We start from the raw sequence: 19,444 nt of genomic DNA, 5'->3' as shown, positions 1-19,444 counted from the left end.
AGTAGAGGAGGGGCACTAGGGGACGAGAGCTGAGGAAGCGTTGTTCTAAGTCAGCCATAAAAAATGTTGGCATACTGTGGGGCCATGCGGGTACCCATAGCAGTGCCACTGACTTGAAGGTATAAGTTGTCCCCAAATCTGAAGTGGTTGTGGGTGAGGACAAAGTCACAAAGCTCAGCCACCAGGCTTGCTGTGGCCTCATCAGGGATACTGTTCCTGACAGCTTGTAGTCCATCCTCATGTGGAATATTGGTATAAAGTGCTTCTACATCCATGGTGGCCAGGATGGTGTTTTCAGGAAGAACGTCAATGCACTGTAGTTTCCTCAGGAAGTCGGTGGTGTCTCGAAGATAGCTGGGAGTGCTGGTAGCATAGGGTCTGAGGAGAGTGTCCAAATAGCCAGATAATCCTGCTGTCAGAGTACCAATGCCTGAGATGATGGGGCGTCCAGGGTTTCCGGGTTTATGGATCTTGGGTAGTAGATAGAATACCCCTGGTCGGGGTTCTGGGGGTGTGTCCATGTAGATTTGTTCCCGTACTGTAGCTGGGAGTTTCTTGAGCAGATGGTGTAGTTTCTTTTGGTATTCCTCAGTAGGATCAGAGGATAGTGGCCTGTAGAATGTGGTCTTGGAGAGTTGCCTGGCAGCCTCCTGTTCATAATCTGACCTGTTCATTATGACTACAGCACCTCCTTTGTCAGCCCCTTTGATGATAATGTCAGAGTTGTTTCTGAGGCTGTGGATGGCATTGCGTTCTATACGGCTGAGGTTATGGGACAAGTGATGTTGTTTGTCCACAATTTCAGCCTGTGCACGTCTGCGGAAACACTCTATGTAGAGGTCCAGTCTGTCATTTCGACCATCAGGAGGAGTCCACGCAGAGTTCCTCTTCTTGTAGTGTTGGTAGGAAGGTTCCTGTGGGTCAGTGCACTGTTCAGTGGTGCGTTGAAAATATTCCTTGAGTCGGAGACGACGAAAGTAGGCTTCCAAATCACCGCAGAACTGTATCATGTTCGTGGGGATGGTGGGACAGAAAGAGAGTCCCCGAGATAGGACAGACTCTTCTGCTGGGCTAAGTGTGTGGTTGGAAAGATTGACAATGTTGTTAGATGAGTTGAGGGTACCATTGTTATAGCCCCCAGTGGCAGGTATTAGTTTAGATAGCTTACAGTCCTTTTTCCTCTGTAGAGAAGTGAAATGTGCATTGTAAATGGCTTGTCTCATTTTTGTAAAGTCCAGCCACGTGGAAGTTTGTGTAGAAGGCTGGTATTGTATGAGAGTCTCCAGTTCTGAGAGCTCATTCTTGATCTTCTCCTGTCTGCTGTATAGGATGCTGATCAGGTGGTTCCTCAGTTTCTTTGAGAGTGTGTGGCACAGTCTCTCACCATACTCAGTGTAGTATGTTGATTGCAATGGATTTTTTACCTTCAGTCCTTTTGGTATGATGTCCATCTGTTTGCATTTGGAGAGGAAGATGATGTCTGTCTGTATCTGTGCAAGTTTTTTGTTGAGGTTGATGGATTTCCACTCCATACGGCTAAATTTAGTGCCTTGCATGTTGCCAAGTATCAGGGGGTAGCCGTGTTAGTCTGTATCTACAAAAACAACGAAGAGTCTGGTGGCACCTTAAAGACTAACAGATTCATTTGGGCATAAGCTTTCGTGAGTAAAAACCTCACTTCTTCGGATGCATAGAGTGAAAGCTACAGATGCAGGCATTATATATCTATAGATAGTAAAAACCTCACTTCTTCGGATGCATAGAGTGAAAGCTACAGATGCAGGCATTATATATCTATAGATATATAATGCCTGCATCTGTAGCTTTCACTCTATGCATCCGAAGAAGTGAGGTTTTTACTCACGAAAGCTTATGCCCAAATAAATCTGTTAGTCTTTAAGGTGCCACCAGACTCCTTGTTGTTTTTATTCAATAAAGAGTAATTTCATTTAAAATAATAAAGGAAAAGGATGTTTGTGCCAAATTCATGGCTATGAAAAACACATCATGGACCATGAAATCTGGTCTCCCCCTATGAAATCTGGTCTTTTGTGTGCTTTCACCCTATATACTGATTTCATGGGGGAGAAATTGGGGGTCCTGACCCAAAAGGGAGTTGTAGGGAGAGTTGCAGTATTGTTGTTCTTACTTCTGTGCTGCCCTCAGAGCTGGGCCACTGGAGAGTGGCGGCTGTTGGCCGGACACCCAGCTCTGAAGGCAATGCCCTGCCAGCAGCAGCACAGAAGTAAGGGTGGCAATAACATACCATGCCACCCTTATTTCTGCACTGCTGCCTTCAGAGCTGGGTGGCCAGAGAGTGACTGAGGGCCCAACTCTGCAGACAGCAGTGCAGAAGTAAGGGTGGCAATACCACACCATGACATCCTTACTTCTGTGCTGCTGCTGGTGGCTGCTCTGCCTTCAGAGCTGGGCTGCCAGCCAGCAGCCACCATTCACCAGCTGCGCAGCTCTGAAGGCAGCGCTGCCAGCAGCAGCACAGAAGTAAGGGTAGCAGTACCACAACCCCCCCCTACAATAATCTTGTGACCCCTCTGCCCCACAACTCCTTTTTTGGTCAGGACCCCTACTATTACAACACCATGACATTTCAGATTTAAAAGCTGAAATCATGAAATTTACTATTTTAAAAATCCTATGACCCTGAGATTGACCAAAATGGACCCTGAATTTGGTACATTCATAAGTAATCAAGACACAATAATACCCTCCTCCCCTAGAGCAAGCCATATGTACACTGTATTTTCTCAGTCACAGAGGGCTTGATGCTACACTTATTGAAGTCAATGGCAGAACTCACACTAACCTCACTAATGCAAATTCAGTCCTCTTTAATCCGTACTTTTCAACTAATTGCACAGTCCACGAGGAAGATTAAACTTATATACTATAAACTAATAGCAAAAAGACCGATTATGTTAGCTCACCTGAATGGAGGTCTGATCCCCGTTACTAATGTTTAAATCTTCAGTAACTAGAATAGGATCCTTTATCTCACAAGTTTGCTCACTACTCAGAGTATTTGAATAGTTTGATTTGGGAAAGTTGAACTGGCTCTTTCTGGAGTCCGTGGTTAGAGAAACCTCATGTGAGTAGGAGTGAAGAAAAGCTCTGACTCCATCGATCCCCACAAACTGCGAGACGGGAACTCCACTGAAAGTCACACTCGAGGAGTCAAACAGCTGCGAGTTTCTCCACCGGCGGAGCCTCAGGGCCAGTAACACTATGATAAAGGTAAAGAACAAGCAGGAAACGGAAGCCACAGCGATCACCAAATACAAGGTGAGGCTGGACTGGGGGTCTGTAGGAGCTGAGAGGCTGCTTAAATCGGAGAGGATTTCGGGGATGCTGTCAGCCATCACCACCGTGACAGTGGCCGTGGCAGAGAGAGGGGGCTGCCCGTTGTCCTTCACTAAAACCACCAGACTTTGCTTGAGCGCATCTTTGTCGAGAAAGTAGCGCGCTGTCCTGATCTCGCCGCTGTGGAGTCCCACAGAGAAGAGCCCCGGCTCTGTAGCCTTCAGCAGCTGGTAGGAGAGCCAGGCGTTCTGTCCGGAGTCTGCATCCACCGCCACCACCTTAGTGACCAGGTAACCCGGCTCGGAGGAGCGAGGGGCCAACTCCACTCCCGTGGAGCCATCGGTGGGAAAGGAGGGGTGTAAGATGTGCGGGCTGTTGTCATTCTGATCCAGGATAAAGAGAGTGACGGAGACATTACTGCTGAGAGGTGGGGAACCCCCATCCTGAGCCTGCACTTGGAACCGAATCTCCCGGAACTGTTCGTAATCGAAGGAACGCAGAGCGTAGAGAGCCCCAGTCTCAGAGTTAATGGAGATGGAGGAAGAGAGCGGAGCTTCCTGGATCTGAGTTCCAGTAATGGAGTAAGTGACTCGGGCGTTCTGCCCCCAGTCGGGGTCATTCGCTTTCAGGGAACAAAGGGAAGCTCCACTGTGATTGTTCTCTGTGATGTACAAAGTGTAGGATGTCTGGTTGAAGATGGGAGCGTTGTCGTTTATGTCTGAAAGATGCACTAAAATTGTTATTTGGGAAGCCAGATTTGGAGTTCCTCGGTCTGTGGCTGTGATCGCCACATTGTAATCCGAGACCCGCTCCCGGTCCAGGGGTCTGTCAGTCACCAAGCTGTAATAATTGTCAAATGATTTCTGTAACCGGAATGGCAGGTTGCCGGGTATGGAGCATGTGACCTCTCCATTATCTCCAGAATCTTTATCTCTGATGTTTAATAGAGCAATCAGAGTCTCTGGAGGGCTGTCTTCGATGACTGAGCTGAAGAGAGAAGTGATTGTTATTCTGGGAGCATTATCATTAACATCAATCACAGTAACCAGGACTTTAGACCTGGCCGAGAGATCTCCAACGTCCTTTGCTTGAACCTCCATTTCATATGATGCGGCTTCCTCATAGTCCAGGTTTCCCACAGTTGATATTTCTCCAGTTTTAGAATCCACCTGGAATATCTGGGACGCTTTGTCTTTCATCTTCCTGAGTGAATATGTGATCTCCGAATTTATCGCTTCGTCCGGATCTGTGGCGTTTACTGTCAGCAGCAGAGACCCGATGGGCACATTTTCCAAAACACTCACTTTATAGACAGGCTGACTGAAAACTGGTGCATTGTCATTTGCGTCAAGGACGATAACGCGGATCTGCGCAGTGCCGGACCTGACTGGATCTCCCCCGTCAGTGGCTGTGAGGATTAGATCGTGAACAGCTTGTTCTTCCCGGTCTAGAGACTTTTCCAGCACCAGTTCGGCATATTTGTCCCCGTCAGCTCCCGTTTGCACATCCAGAGAGAAGTGTTTGTTACTGCTGAGATAATAGCCCTGCACAGAACTGGCTCCCACATCTGCATCCTGCGCCTCCTCAAGAGAATATCGGGTTCCCACAGCGGCTAACTCACTGATTCTAAATTCCAATTCATCTTCCTGGAAGCGGGGCGCATTGTCATTAATATCTGTGATTTCAACGTCAACTATGAAAAGCTTCACTTTATCCTCAACAAGAACCTCAAGATGTAACAGACACGTCTCTAGCTGGCCACAGATTTGCTCTCTGTCAATTCTTTCTGTGGTGATTAAATGACCGCTCTTAAGATTCAGAGCAAAATACGGAGTCCTACCTGTGGAAACAATGCGGAGTCCGCGGTCTGAGAGTTCCTTTAGATCCAGTCCCAGATCTTTTAAGATATTCCCCACGAAAGAGCCTTTCTGCATTTCCTCATGAATCGAATAGCGAATTTCCCCAGAAACTGTCTCCCAAGCGGAAACCAATGTAAAGCAGAAGAGGGCTAGTCCTTTGCAGCCGCGGAGCCTTGCTTTATCCGCCATTTCCAGATCTTTGAAGTAGAGGTGCAGGATCCTAATCTCGGGACGCTGTAGTTTAGTGTAATATTTATTGTTTTCTTTCCTGAGATACTAATTTATATAATAATTATACTACGGATATCATTCATGCAACCGTTTGTATGAAGGCTGAGCTACAGACTGTTTGAGCTCTCTGTGTTTTGTGCTGTGAAACAGACGGCTGGGCTGCCTGAATCTCTGATTGCATTTCTCTGCCTCTCTGGTGAACAGCGGCACCCAGAGTCTCAACCGATAACTGCAACAGCTCCGATAAATACTTTTAAAATTGGCTTTCAATATGTTCTGGGTTTTTTCGGCACCATGAGCTTTATCGAGTCTTAAAACTACGTAATAAATCTACAAATTAAACAAATATTGCTGTGATGGCGTACTTACTGTTAGCTAGACTCCTCATCTTGATGCAATAATTGTATAAAAATGTGTCAAACGAACAAAACTATTCCGTTCTCTCTCTCCCCTTCAAATTGGGGATAATTCACGACTATGTTTCATACTGGGACAAATCGACCTTGAATATAAATCATACTCGAATAGGACGAATCATTCCTATTTTTGTTGTTTTCTTAGACATTACTGCACATACGAATGCGTAGAGTACATTCTTTCATTCTCTTTCCATAAATATTTTTCTCCGACCTTCTTTTCAGTATGCAGCATGCATTTATTTACTTTTTATCTGTATTTTATTTTTTCACGAGAACAAAAATGTCTATGCATCGTTCTCAGGAATTTTGCATATGTAAAATTCAGTATAAATAAAAGCAAATCCAGCAGCCTGTCTCCTAACCCCAAGAGGAAGACTCGTACTCTCGGGAAATTAAAATATCGATAACGCTCCACATTCGTCAACAACAACAAGGTTCTTTCCTAAGAGCTCCTGAAAACAGATGTTTTTTGCAGCATGCCCTAAAGATCATCAGAGTTGGAGATTGATACTAGTTTCCAAAGTTAAGGACACTCACAGTAAAATACCCTGCCATCACCTTCCCCCTTCTCTAATTTACCCCGTTGTGGCTCCAGTTCCGGTGTTTCCGCCTATTCCAATTAGGCCAGTATATCACATTTTGAGTACCTTAAACTTCACTTAGAAATCAAAAGACAGCCAATGCAGATCATGGGGCACTGGTGCTCCCTCCTGAGACAAGACCAAAAGTACCTTATTTATACAGGTGGGGATATTTAGTTATTGTAACTTAGCATTTCAATTTACTTATAAATCGAATAGTTTTTAATGATGTGTGAAAATGAAATACCTGTGAAATCATGTTATTGCATGGAAAAGGAGATACAGAAAATATCTCCTAAAGGACTATAAAATAATATCTCATAGGTTCTGTTTACATCTCTTACATCTATATGCAAAAATTGTGTCTTATTCCTTTGGGGTGACCAAGCATTTATCCCTAGTTGCTTTGTGTTAGATATGCTATTAATGCTTCAATCCTCAGAGACTGATGAACAGAAGGAAGAAGGGCAAAAGAAAGACAGGAATGAGAGGGAGAGCAAACTGTGTATCAGCCTAGAAATTAAAATGTTACCCTAGAATCATTTTTAATGTTTAGGGAATAATTTAATCATATTATCAGGAAATTTTCTATTTAATGTAACTATTTTTTTTCTGTGCCACTTTATTCTCCCATGCTATGGATGAGGCACATTAAAAATATCTTTATGTTTATATTTGTATTAATACCCATTCCATGTCAAAGGAAGAGAAAGATATACTAATGTGGAAATAAAGTAATGTCTGAACATGACAATTATTATAATACATTGAAACTACTTATTGATAGTCTATATCTCTTTTGGTATTTGTGCATCATGACATATTCCACACTTATCAGAAAACTATTGCTTTTCAACTTGTCTCATCAATGAACTTGGCACCAGAACATGAAACCACTTAAAAAAAAAAGTTCTTTACGGAAAGCAAGCTGCATTACAGAAAATAAAATAAAAAATGTACTCATAAGATAATTAGTCAAGCAACACTTATAGCAAATAGTGTATTACCAAAAAGGTCCAAGAGCTCTAATTTTCACTAGAATTTAAACTGTTTCAAACCGCAGATATTCTGTCGTGATGCGCTAGTGTCTCACCTCATGCAGTGTGTCGGCCTCAGACTTTGGTTCTCCAGGCGCAGATTTACTGCTCATAGGTAGCATTCCAGAGTTGTCTCTGCAAAGAATGTTCTCTTCTATGAAATTCTGACCATTTGATTTTAGGAGGCTAAACGCCATTATGCCAGAGTCTGCGGGTGAACGTTGATTATAGCTATACGGTAAAGTCCCATCGCAGTAGCTGGGGGGCAATCCGGGACCCGACTTGGAATAATCAGAACGGAAACATCGCAAAACTGGGGGATTCATCGACCTTCCACATTTCATCACAATGGCCAGTGCAACTGTCAGGAGGAACAAAAATGAGATCAAGGCTAAAGCCAACACCAAGTAAAACTGTAAATCAGACTGAGATGCCGAGTCACCCGATTGGTCGCTCATTTCCGGAAGAGCCTCTTGGAAGTTCTCAGCAAACACCAGGTTGAGAGTCACTGTGGCGGAGAGAGGCGGCTGCCCGTTATCCTTCACCAGGGTGACCAGCCTGTGCTTCACAGCATCTCTCTCCGCAAAGGCGCGGGCTGTCCGGATCTCCCCGCTGTGCAGCCCCATGCTGAAGAGCGTCGGTTCCGTGGCCTGGAGCAGATGGTAGGAGAGCCAGGCATTGTGTCCTGAGTCACCATCCACCGCCACCACCTTAGTCACCAGATAACCTGCCTCGGCCAAGCGAGGGACCATCTCGAACAAGGCGGAGCCATCGGCTCCAAGGGAAGGGTACAGTATGCGAGGGGCGTTATCATTCTGATCCAGAATAAACACCCTGACGGTGACGTTGCTGCTGAGAGGCGGGGACCCGCCGTCTTGGGCCTTCACTTGCACTTCAAACTCCCGGAATTGCTCATAGTCGAAGGAGCGCTGCGCATAGATAGCTCCGGTCTGCGAGTTAATGGAGATGTAGGAGGAGAGAGGCAGCTCCTCGAGGTTGCTGCTCAGGATGGAGTAAGTGAGTCGGGCGTTCCGGTCCAGATCCCGGTCTGAGGCTTTTACACTGAAAACAGAGGCCCCCGAGGGATTGTTCTCTGGCACATAGGCGATGTAGGAAGGTTTCTCAAAGATAGGGGAGTTGTCATTGATATCCGAGATCTGCAACAGGATGGTTTTCTGGGTGGAGAGGGGGGGAGAGCCGTTGTCTGTGGCGGTGATTGTGATATTGTACTCCGGGGTCCTTTCTCTGTCCAGGATGCTGTCTGTGACGAGTTTGTAGTAATTATTAGAAGAGGATAGTATTTTAAAAGGCAATTTTTCGTCTAAATGACAAATGACCTTTCCGTTTTCAGCAGAATCTTGATCAATGACATTGATCAAAGCTATCACTGTCCCCGCCAAAGAGTCTTCGGGGGCTAGACTGGACACAGATGTCAGCGTTATCTCTGGGGCATTGTCATTCTCGTCAAGAATTTCTATTTGAAGTTTACAGTGAGCAGTCAGACCTCCGCCGTCGGTCGCTTCCACATCCAATAAAAAGTTGTTTGCCATTTCATAATCCAGATTCCATTTAGTTATAATTTCTCCGTTATCAGGATCCATCTTGAATAGTTTAGAAATACTGTCGGGTATGTTACTAAAAGAGTAGACAATCTTTGCATATAACCCTTCATCTTTATCCGTGGCTTTCACCTGAAGCACTAAGAAGTCCTGTGGTAGATTTTCACTCAGGCTGACTTTGTAGATCTCTTCAGTAAATACGGGGGGATTGTCATTGGCGTCAGTGACATTAATCCTTATCTGAACAGTCCCAGTTCTGACTGGGTCCCCCCCCATCCACAGCCGTAAACATCAAGTGATGGTAACTTTGCTTCTCCCGATCCAAATGCTTACCCAGAACTAATTCTGCGTATTTATTGCCATTTGTGCTCATCTTCACTGACAAGACAAAGTACTGATTCTGGCTGAGCTGGTAATTCTGTACTGCGTTGATCCCAACATCGGGATCTTGCGCCATTTCTAATGGAAACCGAGCCCCGGGTAGCGCGGACTCACTTATTTTAAAATCAGCATTGCTTCTGGTGAAATACGGCGGATTATCGTTAACATCTTGGATTTCTACAATCACATGAAAAACGTTGAAAGGGTTTTCAATTACCGTTTCGAGATTTAGAACACAAAGAGGAGATTTTCCACATATTTCTTCTCGGTCTATTCTGTCATTTACATTTAGGTTTCCGGTTTCTGCACCAATGGCGAAATACTGCCTTTTTGAACTAGTGACAATACGGAGGCTCCGGAATGACAGTCCTCTGACATTTATCCCCAAATCCTTGGCAAAGTTCCCCACAAGGGAACCTTTGGCCATTTCCTCAGGAATCGCATAGCGAAGCTGTTCAGAAAGCGTCGGGCAGAACAACGAGAATAAGAAGTGAAAAAACAGTACTTGCCATTCGTATCTCCGGCCCCTGGTTCTGTCGCTTGTTTTTATCCATGTCCTTCTTAATTTCACTGCATTGTTCTCCTCGTCCATTCCGAACGGACCGGGAGTTTTAGATTCCAAGTAAATTGAAACCTTCTGCGATAAGGTTGAATAAATAAAATTATTTCTCTTCTCAATATTTCATGGAAACGCCAGTCAGAGACTGATGTTTTCAGCGAGTCTGTGTGGATATATCTCTGCTATGTCTCCTCTCCGCTCTGCACAGGTTGACTGCGATACTGCCGGAGTCTGCAATGGATCCCCAGCTGCCGCTCCCTCATCGCACTTGCCAACAGCGACACCCTGCGTCTCAGCCGGAGATCTGCAGCTAGGCGCATCTCAATAATGCAACCATATGGCGCTGAATAGAGACTAACTCTGACCTCCAACTTATTTGAATAAATATCGAAGGTAAAATAATGTAAAGAATTACTTAAAACAAAAATGTCTTTGTCAAACCAACCGAAACAACAGTGCTCGAAATACAGGCAAATTTATACCGACAAACTTACTCATCGTATTTTCATTTGGGGCATAACTGGACAGTTTGCTTCAACGTAGAAAAACGGAGCTTCTGAAAACAAATGCTCTCGCTTTCTGAATATTTCAACAAGTTCCCATTCAGGAATAAGACCCCGTTTACCCATATTTCTTTGAGATCTTGTCTATGCCTATTAAATATTTTCTCGGAGGTAAGATAATCTATTTCTGGATATCGAAGAAAATACACTCCAAACATTATAGCTAATACAGATACATTAATACTCTTCATTACTATAACCAAACCCTTACTCAGAACTTAATTCCTGGCTTTAATATGGAACTATGACATTCATTTTAAATAACTTAAACTCTTTATACTGTTTTCTAAGCAGATCACTCAGAGAAAAGAGCAAGTTTAAAAATAATTAAAATGAAATTATACATCGGAAGTGGCAGTCAATTAAAAACTAAGGCATAATCTACCGGAAACTAGTTTTAGAAAGAAATGTTTAAAATTCAGTTGACATCCTTAGAATGCATGTCATGGTGTTCTCACAAGGAGCCCTTTAGCCCCTCCCCCCGCCCTTTTCCCAATAGATATAGATATAAATACAAAATTATCTTATTACTACTTGGGGATAAGAGAACATATAGCGAAATGTTAAGTTATAGCTTATTAATTGTTAGTGGAAAATTCACCTAACTGTATCAGTAGATACTTCTCTCCTTCATTTAAACACACACCTCTTTTTCTCATTTGCTTATGAAAAGAAAGTTAGCAGAAACTCTCACCCAAGCGGTTTGATAACTATTACTAAGAATTTTACTTGTATACTTAACCCCAGATTTATTAATACATTTGGCAGTTCGGAGATCATCTCGAAGGGATCCTCAGACACTCAGGTTATAGAGAAGGCGAAGAAAATGCCTTTCCTGCCATGTCTGTATGGCAAGGAAGTGAGGCATGTTCAGGGCCAGCTCCAGGCACCAGCTTACCAAGCAGGTGCTTGGGGCGGCCACGTCGGAGAGGGGCAGCATGTCCAGCTGTTCGGCAGCAATTCAGGGAGGGTCCCTCACTCCTGCTCGGAGCGAAGGACCTCCTGCCGAACCTCCTGCCGAATTGCCGCCGCAGATCGTGATCGCGGCTTTTTTTGTTTTGTTTTGTTTGGCTGCTTGGGGTGGCCAAAACCCTGGAGCCAGCCCTGGGCATGTTTGTTTCCGACACAGACCTCACAATTATCCATCCCTTCCTCATATTCTGCTTGGATTATGACAGTGTTTTCTAGATGGAGTTATTCATAAAGGCAAATGTAAATTTCATCTAATATCTAATTTTATCTAATTAGTTAATTTAGCTTTAACTCTCACCTTTCTTTTTATAAATTTTATAGATTGTAGATATTAAAGGATTGGCAACAGCCTGATTTTTGGGTAATATCTGAGTTGTATATTGACCTGGGTGTGTGGCTGGTCCTTTGGGATCAGAAGAACCCTTTGCTTGATGAAACTGGTTTTAAAGAACCACTCATCTTTAAATCTAGTGTTTTTGGTGGTGATACAAGGACTGGAATGCCTAAGGAAACTGCTTTTATGACTTCTTGTTAGCCAGTGTGGTGAAACAGAAGTTTAATTTTGTTGCTGGTTTGGTATATCTCATGGGAGAATAATCACTAGTTTGGGGTGTGTCCTCCCTATTTCTCAGCAGTTTGTCCTGAATTTGGTATTCTGTTGTGACCCACAAAGGCAAGATTACAGTGTTTAATCCAGATTTTATTGTAAGAAGACATTTAATTTTTTTTCAGATTATTCTGAGTTTGGGGAAATATTTTGATATATTATTTGAGTTGAGCTTTTTACAATTCACATTGGTATGAAAATAAATATTTCTCAAGCTGATGGTTGGACCTCAGATACCGCCATAAGTAAAATATTATAAAGTAGAAGTCAAATAAGTATAGATATAATAGTATATTGGTTTTCACCTGCATGTAAGTGCTCATTGAAGTTTTGAAAAGTAATACTGTACAGAAAAATTAAAGGTATTTACATTACATATAAATTATCAGAAAATTATGTATAATTGCATAGTGTAGTAAGTAAAACTTCATTAATTTATAGGATACGCCGATGAACTGTTGCTCTACAGGAACTATTACATATAAAACACACCAGGAAATAAGCCTTTCCACATGAAAGAGAAAGTTGTGGTTTAAGAAACTCACCTGAAGGGAGACTTGATCGTCAATATTGATATTTGAAATTTCTGCGACTAAAAGAGGACCTGATTTCTCAGAAGGATGCTGACCTGTAAGGCTATTTGAACAATTGCCATTAGGAAAGGCCAGTTGACGCTTTCTGGAGTCCATGGTTAGAGAAACCTCATGTGAGTAGGAGTGAAGAAAAGCTCTGACTCCATCGATCCCCACAAACTGCGAGACGGGAACTCCACTGAAAGTCACACTCGAGGAGTCAAACAGCTGCGAGTTTCTCCACCTGCGGAGCCTCAGGGCCAGTAACACTATGATAAAGGTAAAGAACAAGCAAGAAACGGAAGCCACAGCGATCACCAAATACAAGGTGAGGCTGGACTGGGGGTCTGCAGGCGCTGAGAGGCTGCTTAAATCGGAGAGGATGTCGGGGATGCTGTCAGCCACCACCACCGTGACAGTGGCCGTGGAAGAGAGAGGGGGCTGCCCGTTGTCCTTCACTAAAACCACCAGACTTTGCTTGAGCGCATCTTTGTAGAGAAAGTAGCGCGCTGTCCTGATCTCTCCGCTGTGGAGTCCTACAGAGAAGAGCCCCGGCTCTGTAGCCTTCAGCAGCTGGTAGGAGAGCCAGGCGTTCTGTCCGGAGTCTGCATCCACCGCCACCACTTTAGTGACCAGGTAACCCGGCTCGAAGGAGCGAGGGGCCAACTCCACTCCCGTGGAGCCATCGGTGGGAAAGGAGGGGTGTAAGGGATAGCTCAGTGGTTTGAGCATTGGCCTGCTAAACCCAGGGTTGTGAGTTCAATCCTTGAGGGGGCCAGTTAGGGATCTGGGGCAAAATCAGTACTTGGTCCTGCTAGTGAAGGCAGGGGGCTGGACTTGATGACCTTTCAAAGGTCCCTTCCAGTTCTAGGAGATAGGATATCTCCAAAAAAAAAATGTGCGGGCTGTTGTCATTCTGATCCTGTATAAAGAGAGTGACGGAGACATTACTGCTGAGAGGCGGGGAACCCCCATCCTGAGCCTGCACTTGGAACCGAATCTCCCGGAACTGTTCGTAATCGAAGGAGCGCAGAGCGTACAGAGCCCCAGTCTCAGAGTTAATTGAGATGGAGGAGGAGAGTGGAGTTCCTTGAATTTGACCTTCAGTAACTGAATACGTCACTCTGGCGTTTTCTTCCCAATCAGCATCGTTTGCCTTTAATGTGAAAAAAGAAGCCCCTTTAGGATTATTCTCTGTGATATAAGAGGTGTAGAGTGTCTGGCTGAAGACAGGCGGATTGTCGTTTTTGTCTAAAACCTTCAACAGGAAGAACGTGGTTGTGGAAAGAGCAGGAATCCCTTGGTCTGTGGCTGTGATCGTTACATTGTAATGCGAGACGTGCTCCCTGTCCAGTGCTCTGTCTGTTACCAAACTGTAGTAATTGTCAAATAATTTCTGTAACCGACAGGGGAGGTTGACTGGGATGGAGCACGTGACCTCACCATTCTCTCTTGAATCTGCATCTCGTACTTTTAAAAAGGCGATCACAGTTCCCTCTGAGGAGTCTTCGGGGATCGAGCTGATGAGAGTTGTGATTGTAATTTCCGGAGCGTTATCATTTACATCCATAAGAACTAACGAAACCCTTGTGCGAGCAGATAGTCCTCTCCCGTCGCGGGCTTGAACCTCTATTTCATATAATTCACTTTCTTCGAAGTCTAAGTGCCCCGTCAATGTCACTTTCCCGGTTTTAGAGTCCAGCTGGAATATGTCTGAAGCTTTCTCTGATATTTTCCGGAAGGAGTATGTTATCTCGGAGTTCATTCCTTCATCCAGGTCAGTGGCGTTCACTGTAACCAAAAGGGAACCTATAGACACGTTTTCCAAAACCTTCACCTTATAAACAGATTGTGTGAAAACTGGCGCATTGTCATTTGCATCCTCAACAATAACGCGGATTCTCGCAGTGCCAGATCTGACTGGGTCTCCTCCATCAATGGCTGTGAGGACTAGATTGTAAACGGCTTGTTCTTCTCTGTCTAGAATTTTTTCTAGCACCAGTTCAGCGTATTTTGCGCCATCAGTTCCCGTTTGCACGTCCAGGGAGAAATGCCTATTACTGCTGAATTGGAAGCTCTGAATAGAATTACTTCTTACATCTGGGTCCTGGGCGTCTGGCAGAAGAAAGCGCGACCCAGTGCTTGTGATCTCACTGATCTTTAACTCCAATTCCTCTACTTGGAAGCTTGGCGCGTTATCATTAATGTCGGAGATTTCAATTTCAACTGTATAAAGTTTAACCTGTTCCTGAACAAAAATCTCCAATTGTAACAGACATTTTGAGATCCGGCCACATATTTCTTCTCTATTCACTTTTTCACTAAGATACAAATAGCCGTTCTGCAAATTGAGAGCAAAATATTTCGTCCTACCTTCTGCAATAATTCGGACTCCACCGTCTGAGATTTTTTTTGTATCGAGCCCCAGATCCTTTGCGATATTCCCCACGAAAAAGCCTTTCTGCATTTCCTCAGGAATCGAATAGTGAATCTGCCCAGCAACTGCCTCCCAAAGGAAAAGCAACGTAAAGCAACACAGCAACCCTCTACAATCCCGGAGTCTTTGTTTATCGGCCATTTCCTTCCCTAGGAATAGTATTACTCTGATTCCCCGTCACCGATGTGACTATTGTGGAATTATAGCCAGTCCTTTGTCTCCGCAGCAACTGATGTTTGCATCGAGACTGTTTCAGAGATTATTCCACTCGCAAAGTTCTCTTTAGAATCTCTCTGACTGATCGTGAATCTGATCTCTGTGTTATGCGTTGTGTAAGCGGTTATGGGCTGTCTGGGTCTCTCATTGCATTTCGCTCTCTGATCGGTGAACAGCGACTCTCAGAGCCTCAACCAATAACTGCACCAGCTCAGATAAATATCCCTCTTGTTTTCCCTGAGTTTATTTTGCCTATTTGTTTTAATCTTTTAGGTGTGCTCCTCCCTCTATTTTTTTAATGAATACTCCACAAAAACAAACAGAGCTAGACATTTAATGGAATTAATTAAATTCGGGAACTTTATTCTTAAAATCCATTAATTATTCACCCACAAAACTCAAAACATCATCTTGAAATGGAAAATAATCGTTTCCCCTGATTTTGAGTTGCTGTAATGACCTGAAGATTCGAGAAAAAATATATTTGAAATAAAGTTATAAGAGAAATGTGGCTATTCATTGTGGACAAAGACTTTTTGCTTCTCCATTTCCAAAGAATCATTATATCGTAAAAATGTTATTGCCACATGCAGAAGCAGGACTGGCCTTACCATGAGGCAAACTGAGGCCACCACCTGAGGTGCCAGACTGTGGGGGGAGGTGCCACTAGGACCCAGAGTGTAGAAAATTGTATCTGCTGCTGGTACATATGTATTCTCTCTGCTCTAGATCCACAGAGATGGTGGAGTGCTGTGCTGGAGGAAGGAGGGCACAAGAGACATAACAGGCAGGCAGGAGAAAAGGTGAGAGGGAATAACAGAAAGCAGCAGGAGCTGCAGGGAGAGAGAGGAGGAGGAGCCTCTTATGTACCTCTCTAGCACCCCAGGAGCCTGGGCTGATTAACACCAGCTTCTACGGGAGCTTCCTGTTTCCTGCTGCTTCCCTGAATCCGCTTGAAGAGAACAGGCAGTCAACTGAAGTAGTAGGAGCCAGTTAGGCCCTTAAGACACTGATATCTTCCCTCACTCAGGCCCTGCTACCAACCTGCTTATTTGTCCCCTTCAACTGAGTGTTGAGAGCCACTATAGCTGGCACGGAATAGCAGTCATGAGTGAAAGAAGAAAACGCCCCTCTGGGGGCAGCATTCAGAAAAAGTAAGAAAGCAAAGGAAGCTTTTCTAGCTAAGCAGGAAAGAGCTCTCTTGAGATACATAGAGAGAAATGTTCACAGTGAGCCTTCCAGCCCCAGTGAGGATGTGAGTGGTGAGGAGATGCCTGATCTTCCAGTTAGTCGGAGTGCAGGTGACCTGCAGGGCCAGCTCCGGGCACCAGCCCAGCAAGCAGGTGCTTGGGGTGGCCAAAGGAAAGGGGCGGCACTTCCGGCTCTTTGGCGGCAATTCGGTGGCGGGTCCCTCAGTCCTTCTCGGAGGGAAGGACCTACCACCAAATTGCCGCAGAAGAATGAGCGGGGTGGCAAAAACCCTGGAGCCGGCCCTGGTGACCTGGCAGCTACTGCAGCATCCATATCTTATTATCAAATGGATGTAACCATTTGATAATAAGATAATAAGACATTCCTGAAGAAAAGTGTAGATCAGAGAAGAGTGTGGTGGAGGCGCAAGAAACAGCTGCTGCTGAGTTTAGTTCTTTAAGTCTAGATCAGGGATTGGCAACCTTTGGCATGTGGCCCCTACGGTAAGCACCCTGGCGGGCCGGGCCAGTTTGTTTACCTGCCACATCCACAGGTTCAGCCTGTCACGGCTCCCAGTGGCCGCAGTTCGCCATTCCAGGCCAATGGGGGCTATGGGAAGCAGCGGCCAGCACATCCCTCAGCCCATGCCGCTTGTCAGAGAGGTGATTAAGAAAAAGCAGAAAGCCTACAAGGAGTGGAAGATGGGAGTGATCAGCAAGGAAAGCTACCTTATTGAGGTCAGAACATGTATGGATAAAGTGAGAAAGGCCAAAAGCCATGTAGAGTTGGACCTTGCAAAGGGAATTAAAATCAATAGGAAAAGGTTCTATAGCCATATAAATAAGAAGAAAACAAAGAAAGAAGAAGTGGGACCGCTAAACACTGAGGATGGAGTGGAGGTTAAGGATAATCTAGGCATGGCCCAATATCTAAACAAATACTTTGCCTCAGTCTTTAATGAGGCTAATGAGGAGCTTAGGGATAATGGTAGGATGACAAATGGGAATGAGGATATGGAGGTAGATATTACCACATCCGAGGTAGAAGCCAAACTTGAACAGCTTAATGGGTCTAAATCGGGGGGCACAGATAATCTTCATCCAAAAATATTAAAGGAACTGGCACATGAAATTGCAAGCCCATTAGCAAGAATTTTTAATGAATCTGTAAACTCAGGGGTTGTACCATATGAGTGGAGAATTGCTAACATAATTCCTATTTTTAAGAAAGAGAAAAAAAGTGATCCAGGCAACTACAGGCCTGTTAGTTTGACATCTGTAGTATGCAAGGTCTTGGGGAAAAAATTTAAGGAGAAAGTAGTTAAGGACATTAAGGTCAATGGCAATTGGGACAAATTACAACATGGTTTTACAAAGGGTAGATTGTGCCAAACCAATCTGATCTCCTTCTTTGAGAAGGTAACAGATTTTTTAGACAAAGGAAACGCAGTGGATCTAATTTACCTCAATTTCAGTAAGGCATTCGATATGGTTCCACATGGGGAATTATTAGCTAAATTGGAAAAGATGGGGATCAATATGAAAATTGAAAGGTGGATAAGGAACTGGTTGAAGGGGAGACTACAATGAGTCATACTGAAAGGTGAACTGTCAGGCTGGAGGGAGGTTACTAGTGGAGTTCCCAGGGATTGGTTTTGGGACCAATCTTATTTAATCTTTAATACAGAGAAGGACTGGGATAAAATACAGGAAGATCTGGATGACCTCGTAAACTGGAGTAATAGTAATAGGATGAAATTTAATAGTAAAAAGTGCAAGGTCATGCATTTAGGGATAATAACAAGAATTATTTTTATAAGCTGGGGACGCATCAGTTGGAAGTAACAGGAGGAGAAGGACCTCGGAGTATTGGTTGATCACAGGATGACTATGAGCCACCAATGTGATATGGACGTGAAAAAAGCTAATCCGGTTTTAGGATGCATCAGGTGAGGTATTTCCAGTAGAGATAAGGAGGTGTTAGTACCATTATACAAGGCACTGGTGAGGCCTCTTCTGGAATACTGTGTGCAGTTCTGGTCTCCCATGTTTAAGAAGGATGAATTCAAACTGGAACAGGTACAGAGAAGGGCTACTAGGATGATCCAAGGAATGGAAAACCAGTCTTATGAAAGGAGACTCAAAGAGCTTGGCTTGTTTAGCCTAACCAAAAGAAGGCTGAGGGGAGATATGATTGTTCTCTAGAAATATATCAGAGGAATAAATACCAGGGAGGGAGAGGAATTATTTAAGCTCAGTACCAATGTGGACACAAGAACAAATGCATATAAACTGGCCATCAAGAAGTTTAGACTTGAAATTAGACGAAGGTTTCTAACCATCAGAGGAGTGAAGTTCTGGAACAGCCTTCCAAGGGGAGTAGTGGGGGCAAAAGATATATCTGGCTTCAAGACTAAGCTTGATAAGCTCATGGAGGGGATGGTATAATGAGATTGGACTTTGACTATTAGTGGTAAATATGCCCAATGGCTTGTGATGGGATGTTAGATGGGGTGGGATATGAGTTAATACCGAAAATTCTTTCCTGGGTGTATAGCTGGTGAGTCTTGCCCACATGCTCAGGGTTTAGCTGATCACCATATTTGGGGTCGGGAAAGAATTTTCCTCCAGGGGACATTGGCAGAGGCCCTGAGGGTTTTTCGCCTTCCTCTGTAGGGTGGCGCACGGGTCACTTGCTGGAAGATTCTCTGCACCTTGAAGTCTTTAAACCATGATTTGAGGACTTCAATGGCTCAGACACAGGTTTGATACAGAAGTGGATGGGTGAGATTCTGAGCCTGCATTGTGCAGGAGGTCAGGCTAGATGATCATAATGGTCCCTTCTGACCTTAAAGTCTATGATTCTATGTATGAAGAAGAGAGATGTAATATTTTGTTGTTGTTTTACATTAGGAACTCAGTTCCTTCTTACACTGTAAGACG

General features: G+C 44.2%; 1 protein-coding gene across 8 annotated transcripts in view; it reads right to left on the bottom strand.

Moving 5' to 3' along the window:
* Window positions 1–19,444, bottom strand: part of LOC117881609 (protocadherin gamma-A4-like) — a 388,535-nt gene that overhangs the window by 271,802 nt on the left and 97,289 nt on the right. Inside the window, exon 1 of one of the 8 annotated variants that reach the window (XM_034779069.1) lies at window positions 2,946–5,753. The exons of the other annotated variants lie outside the window; for them this stretch is intronic. Within the exon in view, the coding sequence (XP_034634960.1) occupies window positions 2,946–5,366 (2,421 nt within the window). The 5' untranslated portion in view covers window positions 5,367–5,753. Of the gene's footprint in view, window positions 1–2,945; window positions 5,754–19,444 lie in introns of those variants that run through there. 8 annotated transcript variants of the gene reach the window in all.

The sequence above is a fragment of the Trachemys scripta genome, chromosome 8 (assembly GCF_013100865.1).
Source record: "Trachemys scripta elegans isolate TJP31775 chromosome 8, CAS_Tse_1.0, whole genome shotgun sequence".
Classification (NCBI taxonomy): Eukaryota; Metazoa; Chordata; order Testudines; family Emydidae; genus Trachemys; species Trachemys scripta.
The sequence above is the reverse complement of the archived record's forward strand: the minus strand, read 5'-3'. Positions and strand labels throughout refer to the sequence as shown.